Consider the following 25017-nt stretch of genomic DNA (forward strand, 5'->3'; position numbering starts at 1 on the left):
AATGTTGTCATTGAGATGTTTCTGGAAAAGGCAGATGATGGATTCTTATGCGGAAAGCCTTACTCCCTGAAAGTTCACAAAACTTGTATTGCTAGTCTTGTGGTGGCACGCTTCAGACGCGCAAGCACATAGGTTTTCTCCCCAGCCATGATAGTTGCCATTATTGCTTTATGCACAAAGAATGGTCAAGGGTCTGTATCTCCTACTGGACCTATCCGGGACCTCCTAGTTCAGGGGTCTACAACTTTTAGCTCTCCAGATGTTTAGGACTACAAATCTTGCAAGCCCTAGCCAGCATAGTAAATGAGTTGTAGTAAAAAAGAAATACATCGACAGTCAATGGTTGCCCATCAGGCTCATGCCCCATATTAGGCAGTCGAATACACTAAAGTGTATGAGGCAACTACTGTGGGTCTGTCTCACACAGGGCAACCATAGTTGCTGATATCTATCAGAAAGCCTTGCAAACCAGAACGCTCTTCTTCATAGGTTTAATAGTGGGGGGGGCGTGGCCGACGTGCATGGCGTGAAGATGGGAACCGCCAGCGCTCCTGCCCACGATCCTGCTACGGGCCGCTTAACTCCGGCAAACGACAACAAATCGCAATAAACGCTGCAGCAGCTGGAAGGGGAACCATTTTCCGACACCCGACGCTGCCTCTGGGGAATAAACAGACCCGCACAGTGCGGAAATGAAGTCTGCGAAGGGAAGCCCCCTACCGTTCACAAGATGGCGGCGCCCGTAACGGACTAGCGGTCCGGGGCGGATTAAAGCACATAATCGAGGCAACCTGCCAAAAAGACACGGAAAAGGCGGTGGCGAACATAAATCCGCACCCTGTACTCAACAAACCCCTCGAGTTGCGCACGGGCGAGTAACTGTGCCCCGGACACCAGCGACGAACAGCCAACTGGTGACTACGCGGATCCCGCTCCTCGAGCTACGCGTTGTAGCTGGGACACAGCCGCAGAGGAGGGAGCCTCGGTAACAGAGAGGGGGGAAGCCCGCATTGTGCCTCACCGGAGGGGAAGAGGGATACGGCCTGTGCCGCACAGGAGCACAGACAACACGCAAGCAGTCGACCCACAGATCAGGAGGCCGAAAGACCGCAGGCTGCTCAGGACGCGGCAGGATAGAAGCACAACATCAGCTGCCCCAAAGCAGGCCGGGTCGAGACGTTGGGGACCTGCATACCCCTATTGGAGGTCGAGACCTGGGCACAGCATCAAAACAGTAACACATACCAGCCTCCCAGATAACACGGCAGAGGGCCGGCACAGACGACCGATTTACTGGGCCCAAGCCGCCATCCGGACTGGCGTAAGAGACTACCGGGCCACAGGGAGCACTGCATCGGGACGGCCCAAGGGCAGGAAAATGCACCCTACACACCCACCAGCCAGAAGCAGAGGGGAAGCAGCGCCACGGAAGGTAGGGCGCAGTGATAACTGGATACCCATGTGGTGCCACGGGCCCTGAAGGGGAGGAGGCACACCAACCACACTACCCCAGACCCACTGCAGCCAGGGCCGCCACCACGACTGCTCAGCCACATAAGCAGAAGGGGCCGCCGACGGCCCAAAACACCACCGGGGCAGGAAAGCAAGGCTGCGAGGAGGGGCCACACCACCGTAGGCGCCAACGAGGGAAGCCACTGAACCTACAACCTGAGAACGGGTGAGTGATCCCAAAGCGAAGTGGAGAACCGAACACCCAAAGACAGGGGATGTCACCACCCAAGGGCAAACTGAAAGCCGCAACGATGGATTCCTTCACAACAGTCAGGCCCAAGCAGCAGCAAGACGCAGGGGCACCAGCAGAACAAACGACTCAAGAGACCCCACGAATATGCAAGTACTACAAGCTATAGCGGCACTACGCACATCTCTTGAAACTAAAATAGATGAAGTGAAATCGGACATACAGCTAATCAGACAAGATGCCCACAATCTCACTGAAAGAGTGACCACGGTGGAGACTACCCTGCAGGACAACGTAGAAAGCACGACGGAACTCAAAACCGGGGTCCAGGACCTCGAACTAAAAGTGGCAAGGCTAGAGGCAAGGTCATAAGACGCGGAGGGGAGGGCCCGCCGCAATAACATCCGAATCCTTGGGTTCCCGGAGGGAATGGAGGGCCCGGACCCAACGGAATTCATAGAGACGATGTTACAGCAGGAAATCGGGGCCGGCAACCTGTCCCAAGGATTCTCTATAGAGCGAGCCCACAGGTCCCTACAAAAAAGACCTCTGCCAGGCTCACACCCACGCCCAATGATTGCCAAAGTTCTAAACTTCAGAGACAGAGAGATTATACTAAGATTCTCCAGAGAAGGAGGGGAAATTAGGAGACAAGATGCCAAAATAGTGGTGTACCCGGACTACACCCCCACTGTACAACGCACGAGAAATTCCTTTATCCCGGTGAAGGCAAGACTACGTGAACTCAACTTGAAGTATATGCTGATGTACCCATCGCGCCTCAAAGTGATACACAAAGGTAAAGCGGTCTTCCTGGACACCCCGGAGGCGGCAAACATGTGGCTCGAATACAACAACCTTGCAGATGGTAAGGAAGGAATGGCCAGAGGAACCACAAGACATTGAACGCCCGAAGAACCGGGAGAGAAAGACTGATGTCAGCACAACAGGTTGATAAACAAACCAAAGCACGGCATGACAAACTACAGCATCAAAAAAGCGATAATGGGCAGGAGCACACCAACCTACACGACAAGACGTCAACGCACCCCCTTAAAACACGTGTAGGCATACCGCCGACACAACACCCGCACCGGAAGGCCTGGAAAGGCCCAGAAGGCTCGGGAGCCCCTGAGCGCTGCAAGTTGGAAGCAACTGCTGGGGGCAGTTCAAAGTTGCACTGTTTACTGTTCTCATTCACCAGAATGAACGTTACTACTGTTGGTAAGTCTCGAAAGGGAAAGAAAAGAGGGGGAGGAGGGGCCGACCGAGGGGAAAGGGAAACCAGTGCGTCGGCCCACACAGGGAAGGGACCTTCGACATCAGGCCCACAACCACGGGCATTTAAGAGAGAGAAGCAGAATAATTACCATACCCACCTTAAACCACCATGACCACTACGGCAATTAAAATACTGACATGGAACGTGAGAGGCCTGGGGACATATCTCCGCAGAAACAGAATTAAGACCTATCTGCAAAGGAAGGGGGTGATGATAGCACTCTTACAGGAGACCCACTGCTCCGTGGACTCAATGGCCAAACTTCAAACACACTGGGGATGGCAGGGATTCGGTACTGCTTATTCCAGATATGCTAGGGGAGTATACACTTGGATACACCCACAGCTCCCCTTCCGCTTGACCAAATCAGAAATAGACCCGGAAGGTAGATTCGTAATGCTATGGGGACACATAGAGCAGACGGAAGTATGCATCCTGAACTCCTATTTTCCTAATAGCAATATACCGGCCCACTTGAACTCGTTATACCCCAAAATTGCACAACACAGAGATGGTCTGTTCATCTGGGGGGGGCGACCTCAATTGCATATGCGACCCGAACCTAGACAGATCCATTCCCCTCCCGAAAGGTCCGTCAGCAGCAACAACAGCTCTGACTGCAATGATAGATAGACTGGACCTGGCAGACATATGGCGAGAAATGCACCCAGCCGTAAGAGGATATTCATATTATTCATCCCCGCACAACCTATACACGAGGTTAGATCACATCCTCATCGGCAGGGAACACTTACCTCAGGTGAAAGGAGCGCAGTACCTAGGAAGGACCATCTCTGATCACTCCCCTCTCCTAGTAACATGGAACCACAATGGTCCCAGACCCCCAATTCCCATGTGGAAAATGCCGGCAGAGGCTCTTAAAGACCCTGCCTTTAGAGAAGAACTGCAAGAATCCATAGATAGCTACATAGAAATCAACGTGGGAAGCGTGGAACACAGTAGCACGGTATGGGATGCCCTAAAAACGGTGATAAGGGGGGAGACCATTGCAAAGGCCGGCGGAATCCGGAAATCGCTCAGGAAGGACTTAGACCAGCTGGAAAGGGAGATCGGAGAACTGGAAGCGGCCCCCATAGACACCCGGGAAAGGGAATCAGAACTTCGAAGGCTAAGGGGGGAGAATGAAACAGCATGGCGCAGACTACAAAAGTTTGACCACACGGTCAAAACGAACAGAACACATATAGAAGCGGACAGACCGGGCAGGGAACACCCCAGACACCCCACTACATCGTTGCGAGACGAAGCAGGGAACATACACCACACACAGCAGGGCATCAATGAAGTCTTCAAAGAATACTATGCACGCCTATACTCACACGCAGAAGAGGTCCCCCAAGAACTGATCATGGACACGCTGGACGAGATTGGGCTCCATAAAATGCCTACAGACACAGAAATCACACTTGAGGACATAACCGAAGCAATTAGGTCCCTAGCCACGTGTAAGGCACCTGGCACTGATGGGTTACCCTCAGAATTTTATAAAGCCTATAATTCCTCCCTCACACCTCTGCTACATAAAGTATACCAAGAGGCATATGAGAGGGGGATATTACCGGAAAGCATGAGAGAAACACTTGTGGTCCCAATCCTGAAGCCAAACAAACCGGCAGACCTGTGCGACTCATACCGCCCACTGGCAATGCTAAATTATGATGTGAAAATTTTAACCACCATACTGGCCAACCGCCTGTCTAAAATAATAGGCGACATAATACATCCTGATCAGAACGGCTTCATACCAGGGCGCAACACGTCAATGAACCTGCGCAGGCTGCAACACATTATAGCGCAAACTAGTGAAGATGAGAGTCCCAGTGCATTACTATCCCTCGATGCCATAAAAGCTTTCCACTCCATTTACTGGGAGTGGCTTGTGGCGGTGCTCAAGGAATTTGGCTTCGGACCCGGATTTATCAGATGGGTTGAGATACTATACGTCAGGCCAAGAGCAAGAGTAAAGTCAGGGAAGCATGTGTCAGATGCCTGGAGCATACAAAGAGGGACTAGACAAGGCTGCCCACTATCCCCAATGCTGTACGTATTGGGGCTGGAACCCATAGCTATTTATTTCCGGAAACAGTTTTTTGACGCCGGCATAAGACTAGGAGGGGTGGACCACATCATTTCGCTCTATGCAGATGACGTTCTTATGTATGTATGTATTTATTTTTTGTATAGCGCCGATAGCCCGTGGGCATCAGGGCGCTTAGGCAAACAACAAAAAACAAAACAATACAATAGGAACGTCTGCGCTAAGCCATGAGGTGGTCATAATCCCCCGTATCCCAGTTCATCATCTGAAAAGATGAGTCTTCAACCCTTTCCTAAAAACAGTAAGGTTGGTAGCGGTTCTGAGTGTTTCTGGAACACTGTTCCACAAGCTGGGGGCCTGCACCAAAAAGGAACTGCCCAGCCCAGATTTCAATTTAAACTTGGGGACGATCAACAGACATTTACCCTTTGAACGAAGATTCCTACTGGGGGTATGAAGCACTATGCCCTTTTTCAGATACGCAGGAGCAGAGCCGTACAGGCATTTATGCACCAGGCAGAGCGCTTTGAATTTAATACGCTCCTCCACTCTAAGCCAATGCAAGACTATTCTCTCTGCAGTAACATGATCTCTTTTCTTCAGATTTTTTACCAGCCTAACCGCGTTGTTCTGAAGCACCTGACAACTAGAAACATCCTTAGAGAAGGCCCCTAATAACAGGGCATTGCCATAGTCAAGCCCTGATAGTATAATGGCCCTGGCTACGGTGGCCATATTACCCTCATTAAGAAACGGCCTAATGGCTTTCATGAGCCTTAAGTGATATGCCATATTTTTTTGTAGGTAGCTAGTCTGGGCATGAGAATCCACCTGTGAGTTGACCATTATTCCCAGGGTCTTCACTTTCTGGACCACCTGGATAGTGGCATTCTTGATTTTAAACGATTTATACTCAGCCCCCAAGTTCGCTAGCTGATGACTTGATCCAAACAGCATCAGCTCGGTTTTAGAGTCGTTCAGACACATCCAGTTTGTCTGCATCTAATCGTCGATTATCTTATAAACCCTGGCTATTATTTCACTGTCTGAATCATAGTGGCTGCCACCCAGTTCCAGAATGAGTTGGGTGTCGTCTGCGTAATTAGTAAACGACACCCCCGCATTCACCAGTAGACTGCACAATGTGCGCATGTATATGTTAAACAACATGGGGGACAGACTGGCCCCTTGTGGGACTCCGAATAAGATGTCATACGGATCGGAAAAACTACTGCCCCAATGTACTCTTGCTTGGCGATCCGAGAGGAAAGACAAGAACCAATCAATGGCTCCTTCCGAGCAACCCACATTCTCTCTAAGCGCCTTGATAAGAAGGCGATGATCCACCAGATCGAATGCGGCACTTAGATCCAAAAGCATAAGTACTCCCAACTTGCTTTTATCCATTAAGCTGAGCATCTGGTTCTGCAGGTCCAGCATGGCAGTTTCCATAATATGGGATGCTCTAAATCCAGATTGTTGTTGATGCAGATCTCCTCATTCTCAACAAACTGCTGCAGTTGTTGTGTAGCTACCTTGTCCAATAACTTAAGAACAAAGTTCGAATTAGTTATTGGACGGAGATTCCCAGGGTCTTTGGGATCCAGACCTGCTTTTTTAACAAGAGGGGTAATATTAACTTTCTTAAGATCTCTAGGCACTATGCCCTCTTGAAAAGGGGCATATGTCAGGGACCCACACATCAACGTGCCAACTATACTAGAAGTCCTGGACAACTACTCCAGAGTCTCTGGGATCCAATTCAGCAAGGCAAAATCCTGCTTGTTCCCACTAGCGGCCCTAAAAAATGAGGACGTAGAAACACTCCCGGAGGCTGGGATAAGATGGCAGACCACCACATTCCGATATCTAGGAATCCAAATAATGCACACCCCAGCACTGATGCATGAACATAACACAAAAGCAGCACTCCCGGCTCTGCGCAGATCCATGAACTTTTGGTCGAGACTCCCCTTATCTATGATGGGAAGGGCATCCATAATTAAAATGATTGTTTTACCGCAATTCCTATATGGGTTCCAGAATGTACATTACTATATTAATAAACCCTTCTTCCGGCTGCTCGAGATGCTAATAAGAGAGTTCATTTGGGGGGAAAACAGACATAAGATAGCGCTGTCGACACTGACCCTGCCATACACGCAAGGCGGCATCCAACTGCCAAATCTAGAAAAGTACTAGCTAGCAGCTCAGCTTAGCTTTGTAATTAAATGGTTATCCGATGAGCCCACAGATGAAACACCCCTGCTACAGACCATGAGCCTCCCATTCACCCTGAAGGAACTGGTCTGGGTACCTACGAAACTGCTAGGAACGGCACCCCTCATAGTCACCTTGGTGAGGGAGATCTGGCGTAGAACAAGGACACTCACCCGCACGCAGAACGCTTATGCACCAGAAATACCCTTGCTCGCAGACCTGTACACAACGGTCACTGATCTAAAACAAATCAGATTATGGGAAAGCGGAGGGGTTTACACCTGGGGAGATCTTTATGAAGAGGGCATCTTTAAAGAATTTGCCATACTACAGGACAGAGAGGGCATCCACACGGGCCAGTTCCTCTGGTACCAGAAGGTTCGCTCCACAGCACGAAGTAAATGGGAAGCGTGGCCTGCGGAACCGGACCCGGAACCACTACTCACGCTGTTATACAATATGGGGGAGGGCAGTAGACCAATATCTCAAATATACAGACACCTGAGCGACATACCAAACGCCCGGAGCGCGGAAATGAAGGGTAAATGGGAAATAGATGTAGGCAGAGAAATGACAGAGGGGGAGTGGAATAGGGCACTTGCATTCCCCAAAGAGGTGTCCAGAAATCATAGATTTCGACAAATACAGATGAATGTGTTGCACCGAACCTACCTAACCCTGAAACGAATAGCTAAGTTTAACAAACAACCGCAGTCACACTGCACCTGGTGCACGAGGGAGGAAGCGGATCTAATCCACATGATGTGGGAATGCCCCAAGTCCAGGACACTGTGGGATAGGGTAAAACAGACATGTGAGAAAACAGGCATGACCAACTACAAATGGGCACCTGAGGAATGCCTACTCGGAACCTACCCTAGGCTAGCCAAACTGAAACACATAGTCAGACTCATGGACATAGCGTGCATTCTGGCCAAAAGACCATAGCCATGTCCTGGAAAAGACCCGCAGGACCGCAATACAAAGCATGGCATAGTGAAGCGGAGCTATGGGTGTCGGCTGAGACCAAGGCCTGGGAAGAAAGTGTCACTAGATCTACGGATGATTCCAGCAGAGCTCTCGAGGCATGGAAAGAACTTACCAGGCATATGTTCCTCCCCTCGGACGACAAGCCCCCATGAGCCCATGACCCGAAACGAACTCATCTACAAGACAAGAAAGGGCAACCCCAGATGTATGACTGGAAACGAGGATGGTCCTGTGAAGGTATCCCCCCCTGTACCCTCCCTGAGTATGCTACCCAACTTCCCTATGCCCCCTCCTCCCCAAAACAAGAGATGCTGAAACATATGGACATGGTAAGGAGACAGTTACTGTTATTTGTTGTTTGTTATATTGTTTAGGCTAAACCGAAAATCATTGTAAAAGAGTATGCACAAGACGCATTTGCAAAAAGTGATATTACTGAAAATGCCAATAAACAAATTTCAAAATAAATTCATAGGTTTAATGGTTCATGGCGCAGACTTTGGTAGATCCAGAGACTACTAAGGGCTCACCCAGCCAGAGGAGCTGTCCTCAAAGGATTTCTAGAAAGGGTCATTCTTGGAGAATATCTTAAAAACCATCAAGGATCAGACACCTCAAATCATCAAACAAATGTGTAAATTGGTGTTGAGTGAGCTTTACACAAGCATAATTCCCACTTTCGGTCTTGACATAGATATTAAGATGTTCATATTTATTGGTACAGGAACATCTTTAGTCTACTAAATACATGCAGGCTAGCATTATTACTCCAATGTAGCGCAAACTATACTTTGTGCTTTTTATCAGATGTTCAGCTGAGGAAAAATGTGCATCAAGTTATTTTACAGACCAGACCAACCCAGTTCGATAAGTCACTATTGTAATTGTTTATTTGTAAAGCGCTTAGACACAAGTAAAGTGCTTCTAGACGGGAAGGGAACAGGGGAGTAGTTTTCATTCTTAGGCCTTGAAGATTCTGAATGATCTAACACAATAGCTAACATACTAGGCCAGAGGTATATCTACTAGTGAAGTGCTTGACAAAAAGGATAAAAAAGGGGGGTGGGTGGAGCATAAAGATCAATAAACTACAGTACTGGCCTGGCAACATTTCAGACTGCTTGGTAGTTGGTCATCCATGCGCCTATAAGCACAACCAAGCTAGGGAGGGTAGACAGGTGGAGGACTGGATAGACAGACTTGCAAGGCCTAGGTCCTTTGTGCGCAGAACAGGAAGTGCGAGGGAGGGGGACAAGTGCACCCAGTCCAGCAGGGGCCAGGGTTAAGTGCAGAGTGGTTGCCCCTCTCAAGGAACATAATGCAGTAGTGCCAGGTACAGTGCAGATGCACAGCGGTAAGTGCAGGACTGGCGTGGGAGCCTGGGACCAGTGGGTTTCTGGCGGTGACCCAGGCGACCAGTAAGCTAACTGAGCAGGTTGGGTAAGAGAAGGAAGGAGGGAAAGAAGCGAAGAGAAAGGAGGTTAGCAGGGTAGAGGGAAAGAGAAAGAGGAAGAGGTAGGTCTTGAGGAGTTTCTGGAATTTAAGGAGGTCCGGCTCAAGACGTAGAGAGGTAGGTAAGCTGTTCCAGAGGGAGGCACCTTCAGAGGATAAGGATCTACCCCCAAATCTCTGTTTAGAGAAACGGCTCACCCGCAGAGAGTTGGAGGAGGCTGAGCGTAGGGCTGCAGAAGGAGAGTATTTGGGAAGAGAGTGTTGTAGATCGTAAGGGTCCTGGCTCCAGAAAGCCTTGCAGGCCTTACTATTGCGTTTTGTTCTACATGCAAAGACTTAGGCAGCTTGTGCATGACCTGGAATTAAAAGCGGCAATGAATTCACGAGTCTTGACCCTGTGCCAAGAACCGGGGCTGACTCTACAGTCTATGAAAGATGGTCTGACGAGGACTTCGGTCCAGAGACATGAACAACCTGCATGCTGAAATCCACACAGCACTGCTTTGAATTCACAACCCCCTGAAAAGAATAACTAGTCCTTGAATATGCTGGTATTCTTCCCCTCTGCCTGAATTGAATCTTACTCCCATTTCATGTTTAAGGCCTGCGGCAGCTGTCTCTTGTCCTTACACTTTGAGATGGTCTGACTATGCATAAACAACAACAAAGCAAACATTGTGCCTTATATCAATGCTGCAGAGCCTGGGATTAGTATAAATATGTGGGCCACATGAATATTGGAAGGAGAAGAGCAAGAGGTATCCCAGGATGTTACTAAGAAGGTTTTCTCTGATAGAAGCAACGCTGTGTCGAGGAAGAGACCCGAGACAATGGAAACTGCAAAGCAGCTGAGACCACATGTAATCAGTCACCAAGTAAGCCAGGCTCTAAAAAAGGGCACAATCAAGAAACAGGCTCTGCTCTAAGCTCCGAACCACTTTCCTGTCCAGCAGTCCTGATCCTGTAGCCATCCAGCCTATTCTCACTATGCTCCTCACCAACCAAATCTTTGAGTGTTGTACCCAAGGAATCATTTTCTGACAGTTCCTTTTCCCCTTCACTACTCACACTTGCTTCTGACGCACCTCCTCAATGTTTCGCACAAAACTTGTGCCTCCTCCCTTCTTACACACATACACCAAATGACATGGGGTAATTTCTCCCTCTGTAATCACCTCTTTTGGCCATACTCAGAAGCCCAATTCTGTCCAGCTCTCTTAAGTGTCTCATCCTCAGCTATGTGTTCCTTAAATCCTCTTTCCAACCCCTTCACCTATGCTCCCTCCAACTCATTGCATTCTTTCACCAACCTTTCCTGACCTTACTACTACCACTAACAACATCTATACTAGGTTCTTTCACCACCCCTTTGCTGCCCTGTCATTACCCCCTTTTGATCTTACTCTCTCTACCGCCCTCTGGCTCCTCCTATCACCGCCATCCTACAATCTGCCTTCAGTGGCGGCTTTCTCCAATCACCTCCAAAATCAAACTGTCTCCTTCTCAATACATTTCCACACTTGCTTTCCCCGTTCCTGAGATGTATAGTCAAGTGTCCCATCTCCTGGGGCAACACCTTTCCTAACAGTCAATAGTACAAGTTATTTTCTTTCCCTACTTAGGGATTTGTTGGTTCTTACTTATTTTATTTATATGTTTTCATTTTTCTAGTGCATGTCTCCTGCACTGTGCAGACCAAGCCTTAAAAGGCTTACCCGCCATCTTGGTTCTCTGATCGCTTGTGTACATATATGGAGAGGTGCAAGTACTGCGCTGTATGAGTTGGGCGCTTGCAGCTCCACTTGCTCTGTATCTTTTTCGATGCCTCTCTTCATCCAGCACTACTAGAGTGAGCCACATTTGCTATTTTAAGTTGCCTGTTTTTATCCATGGGGAATAACGTAAAGAGCTGCTGGGTCCCTCGCCCTCATTGTTAACTTGACAGGCAATAGGGCACATGTGGCAAGCCTGTACACTTTGAAACAGTTGTAGTGGAGTGACTAGGGGAACTTCATCAAGTGATCTCTGGCCCCCATGGATACCCCCATGAACACACCCCAAGGGTCAGGCAAGAGGCGTTATCAAATATTTCCTCACTCTTCCTTTGAGCATCCCTGGGGTTTTCAAGAGGATATCCACTTAGGTAATCCAACTTCACCTGCAAGTAGCCTTCTCTGTGGACTACTGCATAGATGTACGTTTTGGGGACAAAAACAACCTCCTGACTCATGAATTGGTTTCCTTGTTTGTCACTAACCAGGCCTGAGGAGCAGGATCTTTGATAGTATTTAAATCATCAAATGTCAATTTAAAGGCTTGACATTGAAGCTCAAGGGCTGCATAGTTAGCCTCTCGGTAGGAACACTGAAGAGGCATCCATCTGTCAAACAAATGGGTATCTGAAGTCAGGCATAATGAGGAGGGGTGGATGATACAAGGATATTTTCAATCACCCAAAGAGCCCTGTCTCAGCAGTCCACACTACATGGTTTGTCTTGGCTCCTCAGAGTTGGCCAGTCGGGTGTTATGCCAGGCACAAGAAGTTACAGAGAGAGTCCCATTAATATCCCACTAGTATCAGGAATGCACCAAGAACAATCTGTTTTCTATAGTCTTTTTTTCTAACTGCTTCCAGCTTTGTCTACTGTGGTTGTTCTACACCTTCAACCTTAAAGCCAAGGTACTTGACAGAGGTCATGGCGAGAGAGCACTTCTTAAGGTGCACTTCTATCCTCCTGTCCTTATGTTTTAGGTAACTAAATACAGGTTCAGTCCAGAACTGCCGTAAATGGCAATATCATCCAAGTATTGTCACAGATGGCCTTAAGAATGCACCAACTCCCAGAAACAGTTCAATGTTTTTTTTATTTAAAAAATGTGTGAAAGGCATCTAAGGGCCACCCCTCACTCTCTTGTCTACAAGAAGCAATATCCTCCTTAACCCAAGTGCCCCTGTTCCCCATGTTAGTATCTAGTGCTTGATAACACTTTCTAGCAAGTTCTGTCTCACTATCAGTGAAGGTCTAAAGTGAATCGCCTCATGTATCTAGCCTCCCTCTGGGACTTCCTAGGTTTGACCTCCACTATCCAGTGGTTAGTTGTATTGGTTTGTGGGGGTCTGTGCCTTACATACACTCAAGCCCCATCGATCTCCTTCCTTTCTGCCATGCAGGTCTGCCGTGACTGGATAATGGCAACTCACGTTGAAAATTGTTTCAGTTCATGTAAAGGGGGGGGCGGGGCACATTGAGGCCTAGTCCACAGTAAGCATGGAAATGTCCCTGTGTTTTTCCAGAAAGCCAAACCGTGGCAAGTTTGTAGTAGTCCATGTTAGGAAGGTTTGTCAAAGCAGCTGGGGCGAGGCTTGCACTGATGTCCACTGTCAGTACACAGCATCCCTCTTAGTGGTTCTCTTTCTACCCGTTGGCTGACGGGATCTGACGTCAGTAGTAATCTGCCTGGTGGGCTGTTATCTTGCGAGTGGTTTGCCCAGACCTATGCTGTATGTTGTTGTTGCCTGAAAGGAAAGGAAGAACCTGGACTGCGCTTTGTTCAAGAGGTCTGGGGTGGCATTTTTCAGACACATGATTTGGGGTTGTTTTACCGAGGTGGGAATGTTCGAGGGAGAAACGACCTAAGATTATTTGTTCGAAATAATCTTTGGTGTTTTCTCCCCTGAACATTCCTGATGTGCCCAAACCCATACCCACACCCCCATCCACACCCCTATCCCCTCCCCCACCCCCAACGTACCTTACATTCCGTCTCGCTGTGTCCCTGCAATGCCCGTTACCTTTCACTTCTGTGATCGGGAACCGGCACTGCAGGGTCCTTTTTTTTATGCGACTGCAGGACACCAACTGAATAGTATAGTGAGCGGGGTGTTGCGGGGGACACCCCAGCTGCCTTTTTCTTTGGTTGGGATGCCTGCGGGACCGCTGCAGGGGACACGCCTGCAACCTCCGCTCACAGAATAGTGACCAGGGTTCACGGGGGACACCCCTGCAGCCCTTTATTGAATTTGTTTTGGGGGTGGCTGCAGGGGACACCCCAGCACCGAATGCGTGATCTGGTCGAATTTTTCGGCCGTTTGGAATTTTCGAACGTCCAAAAATCTGCCAAATCCTGCTTTCTTTTGGTCATTTTGCCCTAAACGAGACACATATAGGCACTTAGGAACTGGACAGGAACTGGGGTCCATCCTTTGGAGTAGGAATGGCTCTGCTTCCACCCTAGTAGGTATCCACACCAGGTTGGAAGGGGTCCCTATTTCCCTCCTGACACAGTCAGTTTACGGACCTTGTCACAATATGCGACAGCGTAAACTTGATGAGCAGTACAGTCTATGAGTCGCTGGAAGATAGAGGGAGCCCCATACGAGCTGTGAAGGCCGTCTGAGTCCACTAGTGCCAGATGGAACTGCCAATATAAGCATTTAGTTCCAACACGGAGATTAACTTGGCTGGCTTAATCCTTTCAATCGTGTTATCTATTGGAGGCATTATGTGGGTGTCAAGCCTTCAAATTTTGCTAACCTTTTGGAAGCACAGACAGTGTAGCTAGGATACTACCAGCAAAACGGGAGACTAAGAGCGGTTCACTCATGGTTCAATTACACCTAGTTTCAACACTTTTTGCACTTCTGAGAGGACTGCTTAACATCAGTCCGCTGATTGGTGAAAAAAACGTAAAGAGGCTTCCCTGGTGAAGAATTTATTTCAGCGTACAAACCTCATGCCGATTTCTGGTTTGTCAACAAAAAAAACATGAAAGCGATGCAAATAATCCCTCAATTCTTTTTACACAGGATTGAAATTCTCAGGCATTCTTAAGAGTGTTGGACACTTCTGAGAGTGGGGGGGATCACCGAAATGGCCATGACGGCTTGTTCTTCTGGGCTCATTGAAGCTTTCGGTTCATTCATGTGAGACAACTGTATGGTCTTCAGTCGGTCATCTTACTGCACTCAGTAATTTAAATTGCTGAGAACTTCAGTCGCACGATATGGTCCATGCCACTTAGCGAAGAGTTTATTCTCAGATATCAGAAACAGCACAAGGAAATGGTTGCCCACTTTGAATCTCCTCAAGGGGGTTGCCAGTAGTGCAGGCATTTCTATTTCTTCATACTGTTTTGCACAAACTGGACCTTGTTCTAACTGGCCTCTTCCTGACTCTCCCAATTGTTTTGCAGTATGCCAAATAAGTCTCAAGGTTCTCAACCGTAGAAAAAATGAAAATGAGAAAACCCAGTCAAGGCCTGTGGCTTCTTCCTTAGTGCAAAAGAAGGCACAGGGCAGAAGATCATCCGAGTTCGTGGAGTCTTCACTGATCAAACTTTGCAGACAGTTCTGAAGGGTCTGATTAAACCTCTCCAGTAGGACACTGGTTTGGAGTGTACAAATGGAAATGCAGCGCCTGTCAAAATAAAGGGGACCCATCATGAGCATTGACATGAAGTTGGAGGCATGACTGTCAACATTCCTTTTGAAAATATGAACAACAAAATGTAAGGGACCCAAACCTTCATTATGTGTTGAGTGATCTGAATGGACAGAGGGGACCCATGATGTCGATGCCTATTCTAGAGAAGGGGTAGAGGCTGCAGGGTTGCCTGCCCAAAACGATTGTGGAATATTATTTAATGTCTTGGTAAATTCCCTGCCAACAGAAGAGGCTTAAAACATGGTCCTCATCATTAACTATTCCTTGATGGTGCTGGACAAATGTGAAAGACCCATGATGCGCTTTTGGAAATTGGATGGGACCTGCAACTGATACCAGTACTGTCCATTACCCTATGGATTATTTTCTACTCTGTACAGAAGTCCCTTTCTCTCCACAAGGTCAGGCCAAGTTTATATTTGCCCTCTCATGTCCGAGTAGCCTGCTCAAAGACAAACCAAGGTGCAGGTTATTTTGCTTCTCCAAAGCTAACTCAGACTATGGAATAAGCAAGTCTGAGTTATCACCTGCAACCACTGTTGGACTGGTCATTGTTGTAACTGCTTGGATCCCAAGGGACATAGAGGGAACCCCAAGTTAAGCTTCCCAGAGTGAGTGGGTAGAGCCATATCTGCTGTCCCCTCTAACAAAAGGGGTTCATCCTGATTCCTATTCTGAGACAGAAAACAACATGCTTGCATAACATTTGTGCAAGACAATCCCTGTACTGGAATAAAAACATCTGTTTTTTTTTAACTTTTCTTTATTATTTTGATAACATGAATACAAAAACAACAATTCCCCCAACTTTTCACCGCTCCCAACCCCCCTCTGCGCCCCATGCCCTAGCGTCTGTGAGCCCCACCCCCTTCCGTCTGGCGATTAGGTGTACAGGTCCAAAAGTTTCAGTCTATGGGGTTGCTATTGCTCCCGGAATTCTCCCTTTAAGTAGTCCAGGGTCTCTCCCCATTCAGCTGCGAATTTACCCAAATAGCAATTTACAGCATACATAGCCCATTCCAAGGAAATAATCTCCCACATTTTCCTTAACCAGTCCTGTTCCGTTGGAGTCCTGGGGCTCTTCCACCTTTGGGCAATGAGAGCCATTGCTGCCAGTATGAAGACTACCTTTGCCTTATAATGACCCCCCCACCCCCAAGCTTCCTCCCCTTTCCAACCAGGATCTCACGAGGGTCCTGACTCGTGCCTTCCCCAAACGCCTGATTTAGCGCTTGAGAGATATCCCTCCAGAAGGGCTTGATGTTAGGGCAATCCCACCATATGTGGGCCTCTGTGCCTTCCCCTCCACAACCTCTTCAACATGCCCCGGATGTAGTTGGGAACATTGCCTTAATGCGAGCCGGAGTATAATGCCAGCCGAAAAGGTACTTGTACCAGGCCTCCTGGAGCTGGGCAGCCTTAGCCACTTTCGGAATCAGTTTCCAAAGCTTCTCCCAGTCCTCTCGTTCCATTCACCTGGCTAGGACCCCTTCCACCTGGACATGTATGGCCACTTCGTGATCGGGCCTGCACTTTCCAAAAGTTTATATAAGTCCGAAATCAGCACCCTGGACCCTTCATGCGACAGGAGGAATTTTTCGAACTGAGTCAGGTCGCGAGTAGCCGCACTTCAGATCTCCTTGGAACTTAGCCAGTGTCTGAGTTGAAAATATCTGTGGCGCTCTCCCTCGCCCACCCCGAACTCCAGTTTGCAATCTTCAAAAGATTTTACGTTCTGACCAAGAAATAAATCTCTAATGACCCTACATCCCCCGCTTTCCCACGGCTTCAGGCTGGCTCCCTCAATTGTGGGGAGGCCAACGCTTATCCCAGGCTAGATTGAGGTCCCCATGAAAATAATCTGCCCTCTCGCGAACCCCTCCAACACGCCCAGAGTGTCCCTCGCGAACTGTCCTGCCCCACGTTTGGGCCATAAACCGAGGCTAAAGTGTAATCAGCACCCAAGTACTACCCCCTTACCAGTATAAATCTCCCATTTTTATCCCTCAAGGTATCCTGAATCCTAAAAGCCAAACCCCTCTTAGCCTACGCCACCCCCCCTTTCTTTGTGGGACCAGACGCAAAGAGAATCTGTGAGAAACCCTTCAGACGTAGGCGGCCCTGGTCTTTCCGCAACAGATGGGTTTCCTGCAGGGCCAAGACGTCTGGTGCATGCGTGCAGACGAATTGCTCTAGCTTAGCCCTCTTGAGGGGAGAATTTAACCCTCTCACATTGTGGGTCAGCCACCTGAAATCGAGATGAAAATATTACCTGTTCCGGCGAACCACCCTTTCATCCCTCTCCTTGACCTCCCTTTACACCCCCATCTTCTCCACCTATCACCCTTAAGCGCTACGGCCTTTTCCCCAACCCCCTCCCTGCCCCGAACCCCGACTGTGGGCTTGAAAACCCCCCCCATCCTTCCCCCACTCCCCGGACAGTCTCGTCCTTACTTGATCCAACATGTTTAACTCCTCCCCCCAAGGTGCATCGCGCAGCCTATCAGTCCACCACCCCCCAACTATTCCAAGATGCTACCCCAAAGGGTCACCCGTCCTCTTCCGCATTCTGACCTCTCGCATCTCCGGGGCTCGGTGCGTTCGGCCCCCCTGACGGGCCCCGCAGCCCTCCCTTCCGCCTGCCACACTCACTCATGGTGCACCACTCCCAGGGCCTACCTCTCTTCCTCTGGCCCCTGCAAGGCACCGGGACCCCCACACGTCGCCCACTCATACCTGGGGTCTAGTGTTGGGACCGCCCATGGCTCGGCCAACTCTGTGGGCCCTGTGCAACGAAATCTCGCTCGGGTCTCCCTCCCCCAAGAGTTACGCAAATATGCGCCGGCATTCCTCCATTAGAAAGCAATCCGTAACCGTCTCAGGGATCGCCTTGATCCGTATGTTGATCCTCTAGTGTCTGTTTTCCAAGTCCTCGAGCATCGCCTCCATGTTCCTCGTCGCCGTGTCCATCCAGTCTATAGCTTCACTGTTGGGTGTGTTATCCCTCTCGTTCTCCTGGAGGCCCCTTTCCAGTAGATCAGTCCTTTCCCCTAGCTTGGCCACTTCATGTCGCATTTCCCCCAGCGCCACATTAAGATTGGACCTCATAAGTTGGAACTGCTCTTGAAAGGTTTGAGCCAGGGATTCCCTCAAGGCTTGCATTTCCCCATTAAGATCTTGCCCTGTCAACCGCGCCACCGCCCGTCCGTCTCAACGCTTCTGCCTTCATCTGGGAGGCCACTACCCGTTTTGCTGATGTCCTTGCACTCCATAGCAGGCCAAAGTAACATCTCTGTTTTAAAATTACATAGCAAGTCTATCACCACCTCTAAATAATCACGGTCTATTAGACCAAAGCACACACTTACCCCATATTTAACTTCTTAGCCATCATTTCCTGATGTAAACGGCAACTTCAATCCTTTGAAAACCTGCGCTCTGCCTCGCAAAGTAACATCCATGTACTCAATGCTGTAGTGATTGTACCCAGCAACTCCCTTGGTGGATTTCAAAGGGAGTTTCACCATACGGCTGGCCCTCACAACCTTCAAGGATGGATAGGGAGAATTGGGCGAGGTGTCCAGTCTAACCTTTGTACATCCTACTTCTGACACATCAGTCACTATTGAATTGACTTCTCAAAGGACACAAACCAGAAATGAGTTTCAGCGATCATTTCTTAGGCTTATTTACAAGGCTAGACACACATAATTCAAACATTGGGCCAGGATGGCAATCTCTTCAAAGGTCACTAGTCAAAAGCAAAAAAAATGTAAAAGTCTCTCTTTGGCATCCCTCACAGTCTTTTGTGTAAACACAAAGAGTTTAAGTCTATTAGACCAAATTTATTTTGTTTGTTTTTTTGTCCCCACTTTCCGCCACCTTAACCTACTCCCTTACCATAACCCACATTTAGATTTAAATTAAATTGACAGAACTTCCCCCAAAAAACGAACCAAAATATTGGGTCAAATTGAAAAGGTCAATTTGCTTAGCAATCAAGTATGCTAATACCACACAACGTCCTCTTGGTGGATGCTCTTTTGGCTTTCCATAGACTTGCAGAAGAGTTGTAGCTTGGTTCTCCTGATTCTGGTCACAGTGCCCACCATTTCCACCAGAAGCAAGGCCAGCTCCAAAGCTATGCTTTGGGAGCCTGACAACCTTAATGCCTAGGAGCCCTGGTTCTGCAGTAATCCAGCCTAATATCACTTTCATACATGCAATACCAATGTTCACTCTTCCTGACGTGAAGTTTCCCTGATACATCCTGGCCTCCTTCACTACTTACTAGTTCCTGCCGCACCTGCTCAATGCATTTGACAAGTGTACGTTTCTCCTCCCCCATCACTCGCATACTCCATAAGCATGAGGTACGTGTCTCTCCCTCTGCTCTCCTCTCTTTTACTCATTTGCTCTTCCTTAGAAACTCTTCCTCTTCAGCTATTCCTCTATCTCTTCTGCTCATTTTTTTCTTCCTTCTTGATTCCTCTTTCAAATCCCTCCTTGTCAGCTCCATCTTTCACTACCTCCTTCCTCCACATTTCCTCTGCTCACCCACTCCTCCTCGCACCTCATCCTCTGCTCGTCCTGTCTTCACAACCTCTGGTGCTCACCTCACCTCTAACCACCTCTCTGACTCCAGTCTTGCCTTTCTCCAATACCTCTACAATTGTACTGTTGTCGTCCCTTAACAACTAAACACTTTCTCCCCACTTCCCGGGTTATATCTCCTCTTTTGGGGAAGTTTTTTTAATGCGTCTGTATGTGGATGCTTTTTTCTTCTCCTATTCCAGTTTGGTTGGGTGTTAATTGTTTCAGATGTTTTCACTTTTCTAATGCAAGTCTCCAATGCTCCGCAGACCAAACCTGTAAAAGTTTGGTTCGCTATCCTGGCTCTTAGATTGCTGTTGCACAAGCTATCTAGAGCGTGAGGACAACGGTCGCTCAGTCTGTACTTTTTCTGCACCTCTTCACATTAGGAACTACTGTGGTGAGCCTGCATGTTTTTTCCTGGTCATTCCTATGGTTCTCTCCATGGGGCATAACTTAAAGGTCCTGCAGTCCCTCACTGCCACTGTAAACTTGACTAAGTCTTAGTAACACAACTTGTAAATGGTCTTGCATTCTACTAGTGCACAAGGGAGGAGCACCTCCACTTTAACCCAGGTATTGTGGGGGCGACCAGGTGACACCCCTCACACCATCCCCCGTACCTTGCAACATAGAGCAGTTGGTGGCAACCGGGACCCATGGTCACCCACACACACCAAGGGTCAGGTAGGAGGCATCATCAAAAATCGCCTGATTCCTAGAGATCGAACTCAGAGCAAAGAGTCAGAGAGCTGGGGATCAAGAAAGCAAGATATTGCAAAACCAGTGGGGAGAGAAAGCAGACTTTAGCAGGTAGCATTGGCTGATATGCCTAAAGGAACCGAGAGACGTGAATGACATAAAGGACCTAAAGAGGTTGAGGGTCTTGGAAAGGTAAGACATCTCAGAGAGCTGACTGAAATGACTGACATCAAACCTGTGACGATGAACCCTGCCAGGATTGTCAGTCATCCAAAGAGTTAGAGTATCTTTGGCCGGTGGCAGAGCATGCAAAGCACTATATAGACTGCTGCAAGACAGCTGGGAGCTATATGCCAGAAAATGAGCGGGGCACAATATCGCTGAAAGGGAGTTCACCTCTACATTCCCCATTTACCAAAAGCATGCTAGACTGATACTAACAAAAAGCCTACACACACTGTAAGCCTGAACAGATTCAAGTTCTTGTTTTCTGGGAAAGTCTCGAATCACTATTGTGTATGCAATACCTATACCTTTTGCTGAGAGGACTAAAAATATTATTCAGCTGTGGAAAAAACTGTAGTGATGAAGATGATAAAACATAGCTTTATTCGACGCACTTACCATAAAAGCAATAAAACATTGTTTTCCATTAAAAAAAGAAGAGGCCAATTAAATACCATTTAAATACAATAAATCTGTTCACATTACAATTTCATCATTAAAATCATATAAAATCTATTCTGGCACATCTGGACCTTCTCGACCATGCATGAAATAGTAACTTTGCTACAAAAAATACAACATTTATATCATTGGTATTCTTACACAATTAAGTCTAATGCAGAGTTGATAGTCCTAACACCTTTGTGTTTAAACAGGGCAAGTAGATAACAAGATCGCAGGTCTTTATAACCCTCACAGAGGAGCAAAAAGTGACTTACAGTCTCCTCTGCCACATCACAAACCGGACAACTCTGCTTATTAGTAGTTTTTCACTTTGCTGTGAAGGATGCCACTTTTAGAGTATTTGTACGTAGTTGAATATAAAGTGCACGTGCATATCGGGGGTTATCACATCAAGATAGTTTATGTAGCCAGCCAATTGCTTAGTGGTTAAGTACAAGCACCCAGTGCTTACAGTTAGACAATCCTGTTTCATTCGCTCCAAGGTTGCTCCTAGGCATGCCTCCTTTACTTTTTGTTTGGCGTTAGTATCCATACTTTCTGGATGGTCCCATAATGTAGCCAGGTTGAACCTCTGTAATTCAGTGCAAATTACCTTGAGCCATGGGAGTGATCATGATCTATTCTGGCAGAGAAAACTAGTAAGGGTAAATCGATAGTCATTTAAGCCCAAACGTGTCCATATTCGCACCCAGTATAGTAATGGTTTCATGTGCAGAATCTCTGGCATTGGCTGTAAATTACACTCCCAGCAAAGGCTAGCTAACAGTGCTCCTCGAGATTGCATTAGGAGATCACTCAAAACATAATTCTGTAGTGCCTAGATGTGTTTATTCCATTACCCAATCTGACAGGAATAAACATATGCTTGAAAGAAACCTTTATGTCATGTGTTCTGTTAATTCCTCACAGAGCACAGACCCTTGATTATATCAGTATCAATATCAGTCCTTGGTAGGGACATTCTTGGTAGGGAATCTTGCAACAGTGAACGAGGAAACTCGAGGCTCAATTTAAGCATAAGGGACATGGATGCCTAGGTTTAAACAGTACCTGAACGCAGACACAAAAAGGCTCAAACTACAGCAATTGCTTGCATCTATGGAAATTGTGGTGGTGTTGTTGTTAGCTGGTTTAGAATCAACCTAAAGAGCAGCATAATGTTCAACTATGTGCTTTTAAGAAAATCAAGAAATTCCTAGTCTAATAAGTATCAAAAATCTCTATTCCGACATTTTAAGAGCATACAAACTGATTAACCTGAAAGTGGGTGACGTCCATCCAAAACTTGTATATGGACTCATTCAGTTTATAGTTATGTTCATAGGTAAAAATACTTTAAATTAACAATTGCAAGCCTGAGTGCATGGATTTATTTTGTAATGCCTTTTGCCACAGTGCACTGTGGATTTCCAAGACAACATACACATTTATTCTGATGATAAGCCTATTGTAAAATTCATACAAACTGGACTCAAAAACAGTAAAATAAAGTTAATTTACCAACAAATCTTGCACCAGACTCTTCACATTTCTAGATGTTTCTGGAGAAGGAGAATTATGAGAAGCCAGCTTTATAAGGGTGGCTAAAAAGTTTTTGCATTTCTTCACATTTTCCTGCATTTCCTGAAAAGGAAAACAAAGCAAACTGCATTAAAAAACATTGTCAGACCATACTTCGACATCATGGAAAAGTCAAGCAAAACTCAAAAACAATATATATATCTGGGATACATTACTCACCGTAATCGTATTTCTGATGCTTGTATCTGCTTAGATTCACATGCTGTGCGTAGGCCGACATCTAGTGGTAGCTGCAGAGTATTACAGTTTGTTTTTCGAAACTAGAAAATGGCCGTCGACACAGGGCATGCCAGTAATACTATCCCTAGTGTGACGTCCACTGTACCCATGATCCCTCGCGCGTCTAGGACCCTCAGATTGCATATAACGCTTAGGTAGGTTTCTGTACTCAGCTGATGCCATTTATCGGTCTTAGGTTGCCCTCTGCTGTCCAAATGGCAAAGTGCTCCCCTGTGTGCCCTTCCACTTCAACAACAGCTATAATTTTAACATACAGAATGAGCACGGTTTTACGTGGACACCTTCACCATCAACTATCAGAAAAATGTGGAATAATTTCAAGTTACTTCTTTCCAACCAACTTCTCTCCACATAGGGCATGTCAGATCCATTCTCAATGAATAGTTAATTTCTGGCTTAACGTTTCAGTCTCTAAAGAGGCACTGTAAAAGACCTTGATCAAATATAGGTGCTCCTCTCCTGCTCTTGCCTTAAAACAGAATGAGGAACAATAAGAGATGTGCCGCCCTCTGGGAGAACTATGTGCATAAAAACCCACTCACGGATCAACATTCTCTACCAAATAAGTGTTTTTTTTATTTATGTCATTTGTTATACACCCAAACCCGGCGATACCACTCCTTTAACTGAAGTATGCACTAACCCCAAACCACCCCTTCTCAACAGCTGATCACCTCTAAATCTCCTACCAATTCACACTCACACCACACACACACCTCATCCCAGCAACCTCATGTCTATCAATGCCACATTTCCCATTGTGGAGCTATGACAAAACGTACATATTTAGCTCACACCACCCCAAGAAAGCGGCTAACCAGTTCTTTCAGCACTGCGATTTATCAGCTCTTGGGCTCTCTATTCCAGATAATACACATACCCAAGTGACAATGGCCATTCACATAAAACCGTACTGCCACTCATGACTATGGCCCTGCACTCAACCACCTCAGGTTTTTCAGCTTCAACACCCTCTCTTCCACTGCCAACTCTTACCCCTCCTCTATCACTACAAAGCAACAAGGACACCAAAAAGGCAAAGGTGAATTATAAACAAAACCTCTACACATTATATAAGTATTAAAACTTTCTGGAAGTTATTTAGCTCCTGCTTGTAGCCTTGAAGAACCTGGTCACCTTGAAACCAACAGCTACACGGAGCTACCTTTGACATGCCAGCCCAACTAGTGCCATTGTCAGGAACAGAAGTCACTTGTTACAATGTCACTGGTCTCTGTGGAAACATGTTAAGTTGCCCATTGGAACCGCAGTGTGGTCTACTTGTTCAGCTTAGCTCGTGGACTTCTGAATTCATGTTTTCTTCAGCTTCATCTACAACGCTGATGCCAGCGAATGACTGTCACAACTTTGAGCTCTCGTCTGGTAGACTGAGGTTTGTTTTACCCAGCTAGTATTCACTATATTTCTTTTGCACCCTTGCTTTTCTGCTTCCTTGCTTCTCCATGTGTATTCTTGTGGTCGCCTGGTCCGCTGTTCTTCACTCAAAGCAAAGGCCAGCCAGTTGTTGCTCCAGTGGTCATGTAACATATTTTGCGTCTGGTATCTGTCGTCCGGGTGGTCTCTTTTGGGGCTTCCCTGGACTCAGCCGTGGTCCTGCGATACTAAGAGTGGACCCCCCCCCAGAGGACACCCGGGGAATGACCACTTGGGGTTCCTCTGAATTAGCTCTCCAGAACCAAAGAGAAGGACAGAGGAAGGAACCAGCCTGGACAAAAGCAGAAGGCAGGAAAATAACAGATAACTGGGACTCTGAAGAACAGGATTGTAGCATCCAGAGCATTACGACAACAAGGCAGAGCAAGCCTTTTGTAGGCTTATGGTGTATGGCTGTGGGGATGTGCAGCCCTGGCGTCCGAGAACGCCTGCCCGGCAGCACAAGAACGGAACACAAAGGTGGGCGCCTCGATGCATGCAGATCCCCCGCTGGCAATGCCCCACCGTTTACGTGACACAGGCGTCCCCTGATGGAGTCAACACCGCAGGTAGAGCCACTACCTACTGCCAGGTTAACGGCTCGCTGTGCGGCAGTCGTGACACCAGT

General features: G+C 47.4%; 1 protein-coding gene across 4 annotated transcripts in view; it reads right to left on the reverse strand.

Moving 5' to 3' along the window:
- The window catches only part of LOC138527959 (transcription initiation factor TFIID subunit 4-like), a 3082360-nt gene that overhangs the window by 2652649 nt on the left and 404694 nt on the right, over nt 1-25017 (reverse strand). For all 4 annotated transcript variants that reach the window (XM_069639368.1, XM_069639358.1, XM_069639375.1 and 1 more), the window contains one exon: nt 22635-22757. In XM_069639368.1, the coding sequence (XP_069495469.1) occupies nt 22635-22757 (123 nt within the window). The remainder of the gene's footprint in view (nt 1-22634; nt 22758-25017) is intronic.

Source organism: Ambystoma mexicanum, chromosome 1q, assembly GCF_040938575.1.
Source record: "Ambystoma mexicanum isolate Mex_15411 chromosome 1q, UKY_AmexF1_1, whole genome shotgun sequence".
Taxonomy (NCBI): Eukaryota; Metazoa; Chordata; class Amphibia; order Caudata; family Ambystomatidae; genus Ambystoma; species Ambystoma mexicanum.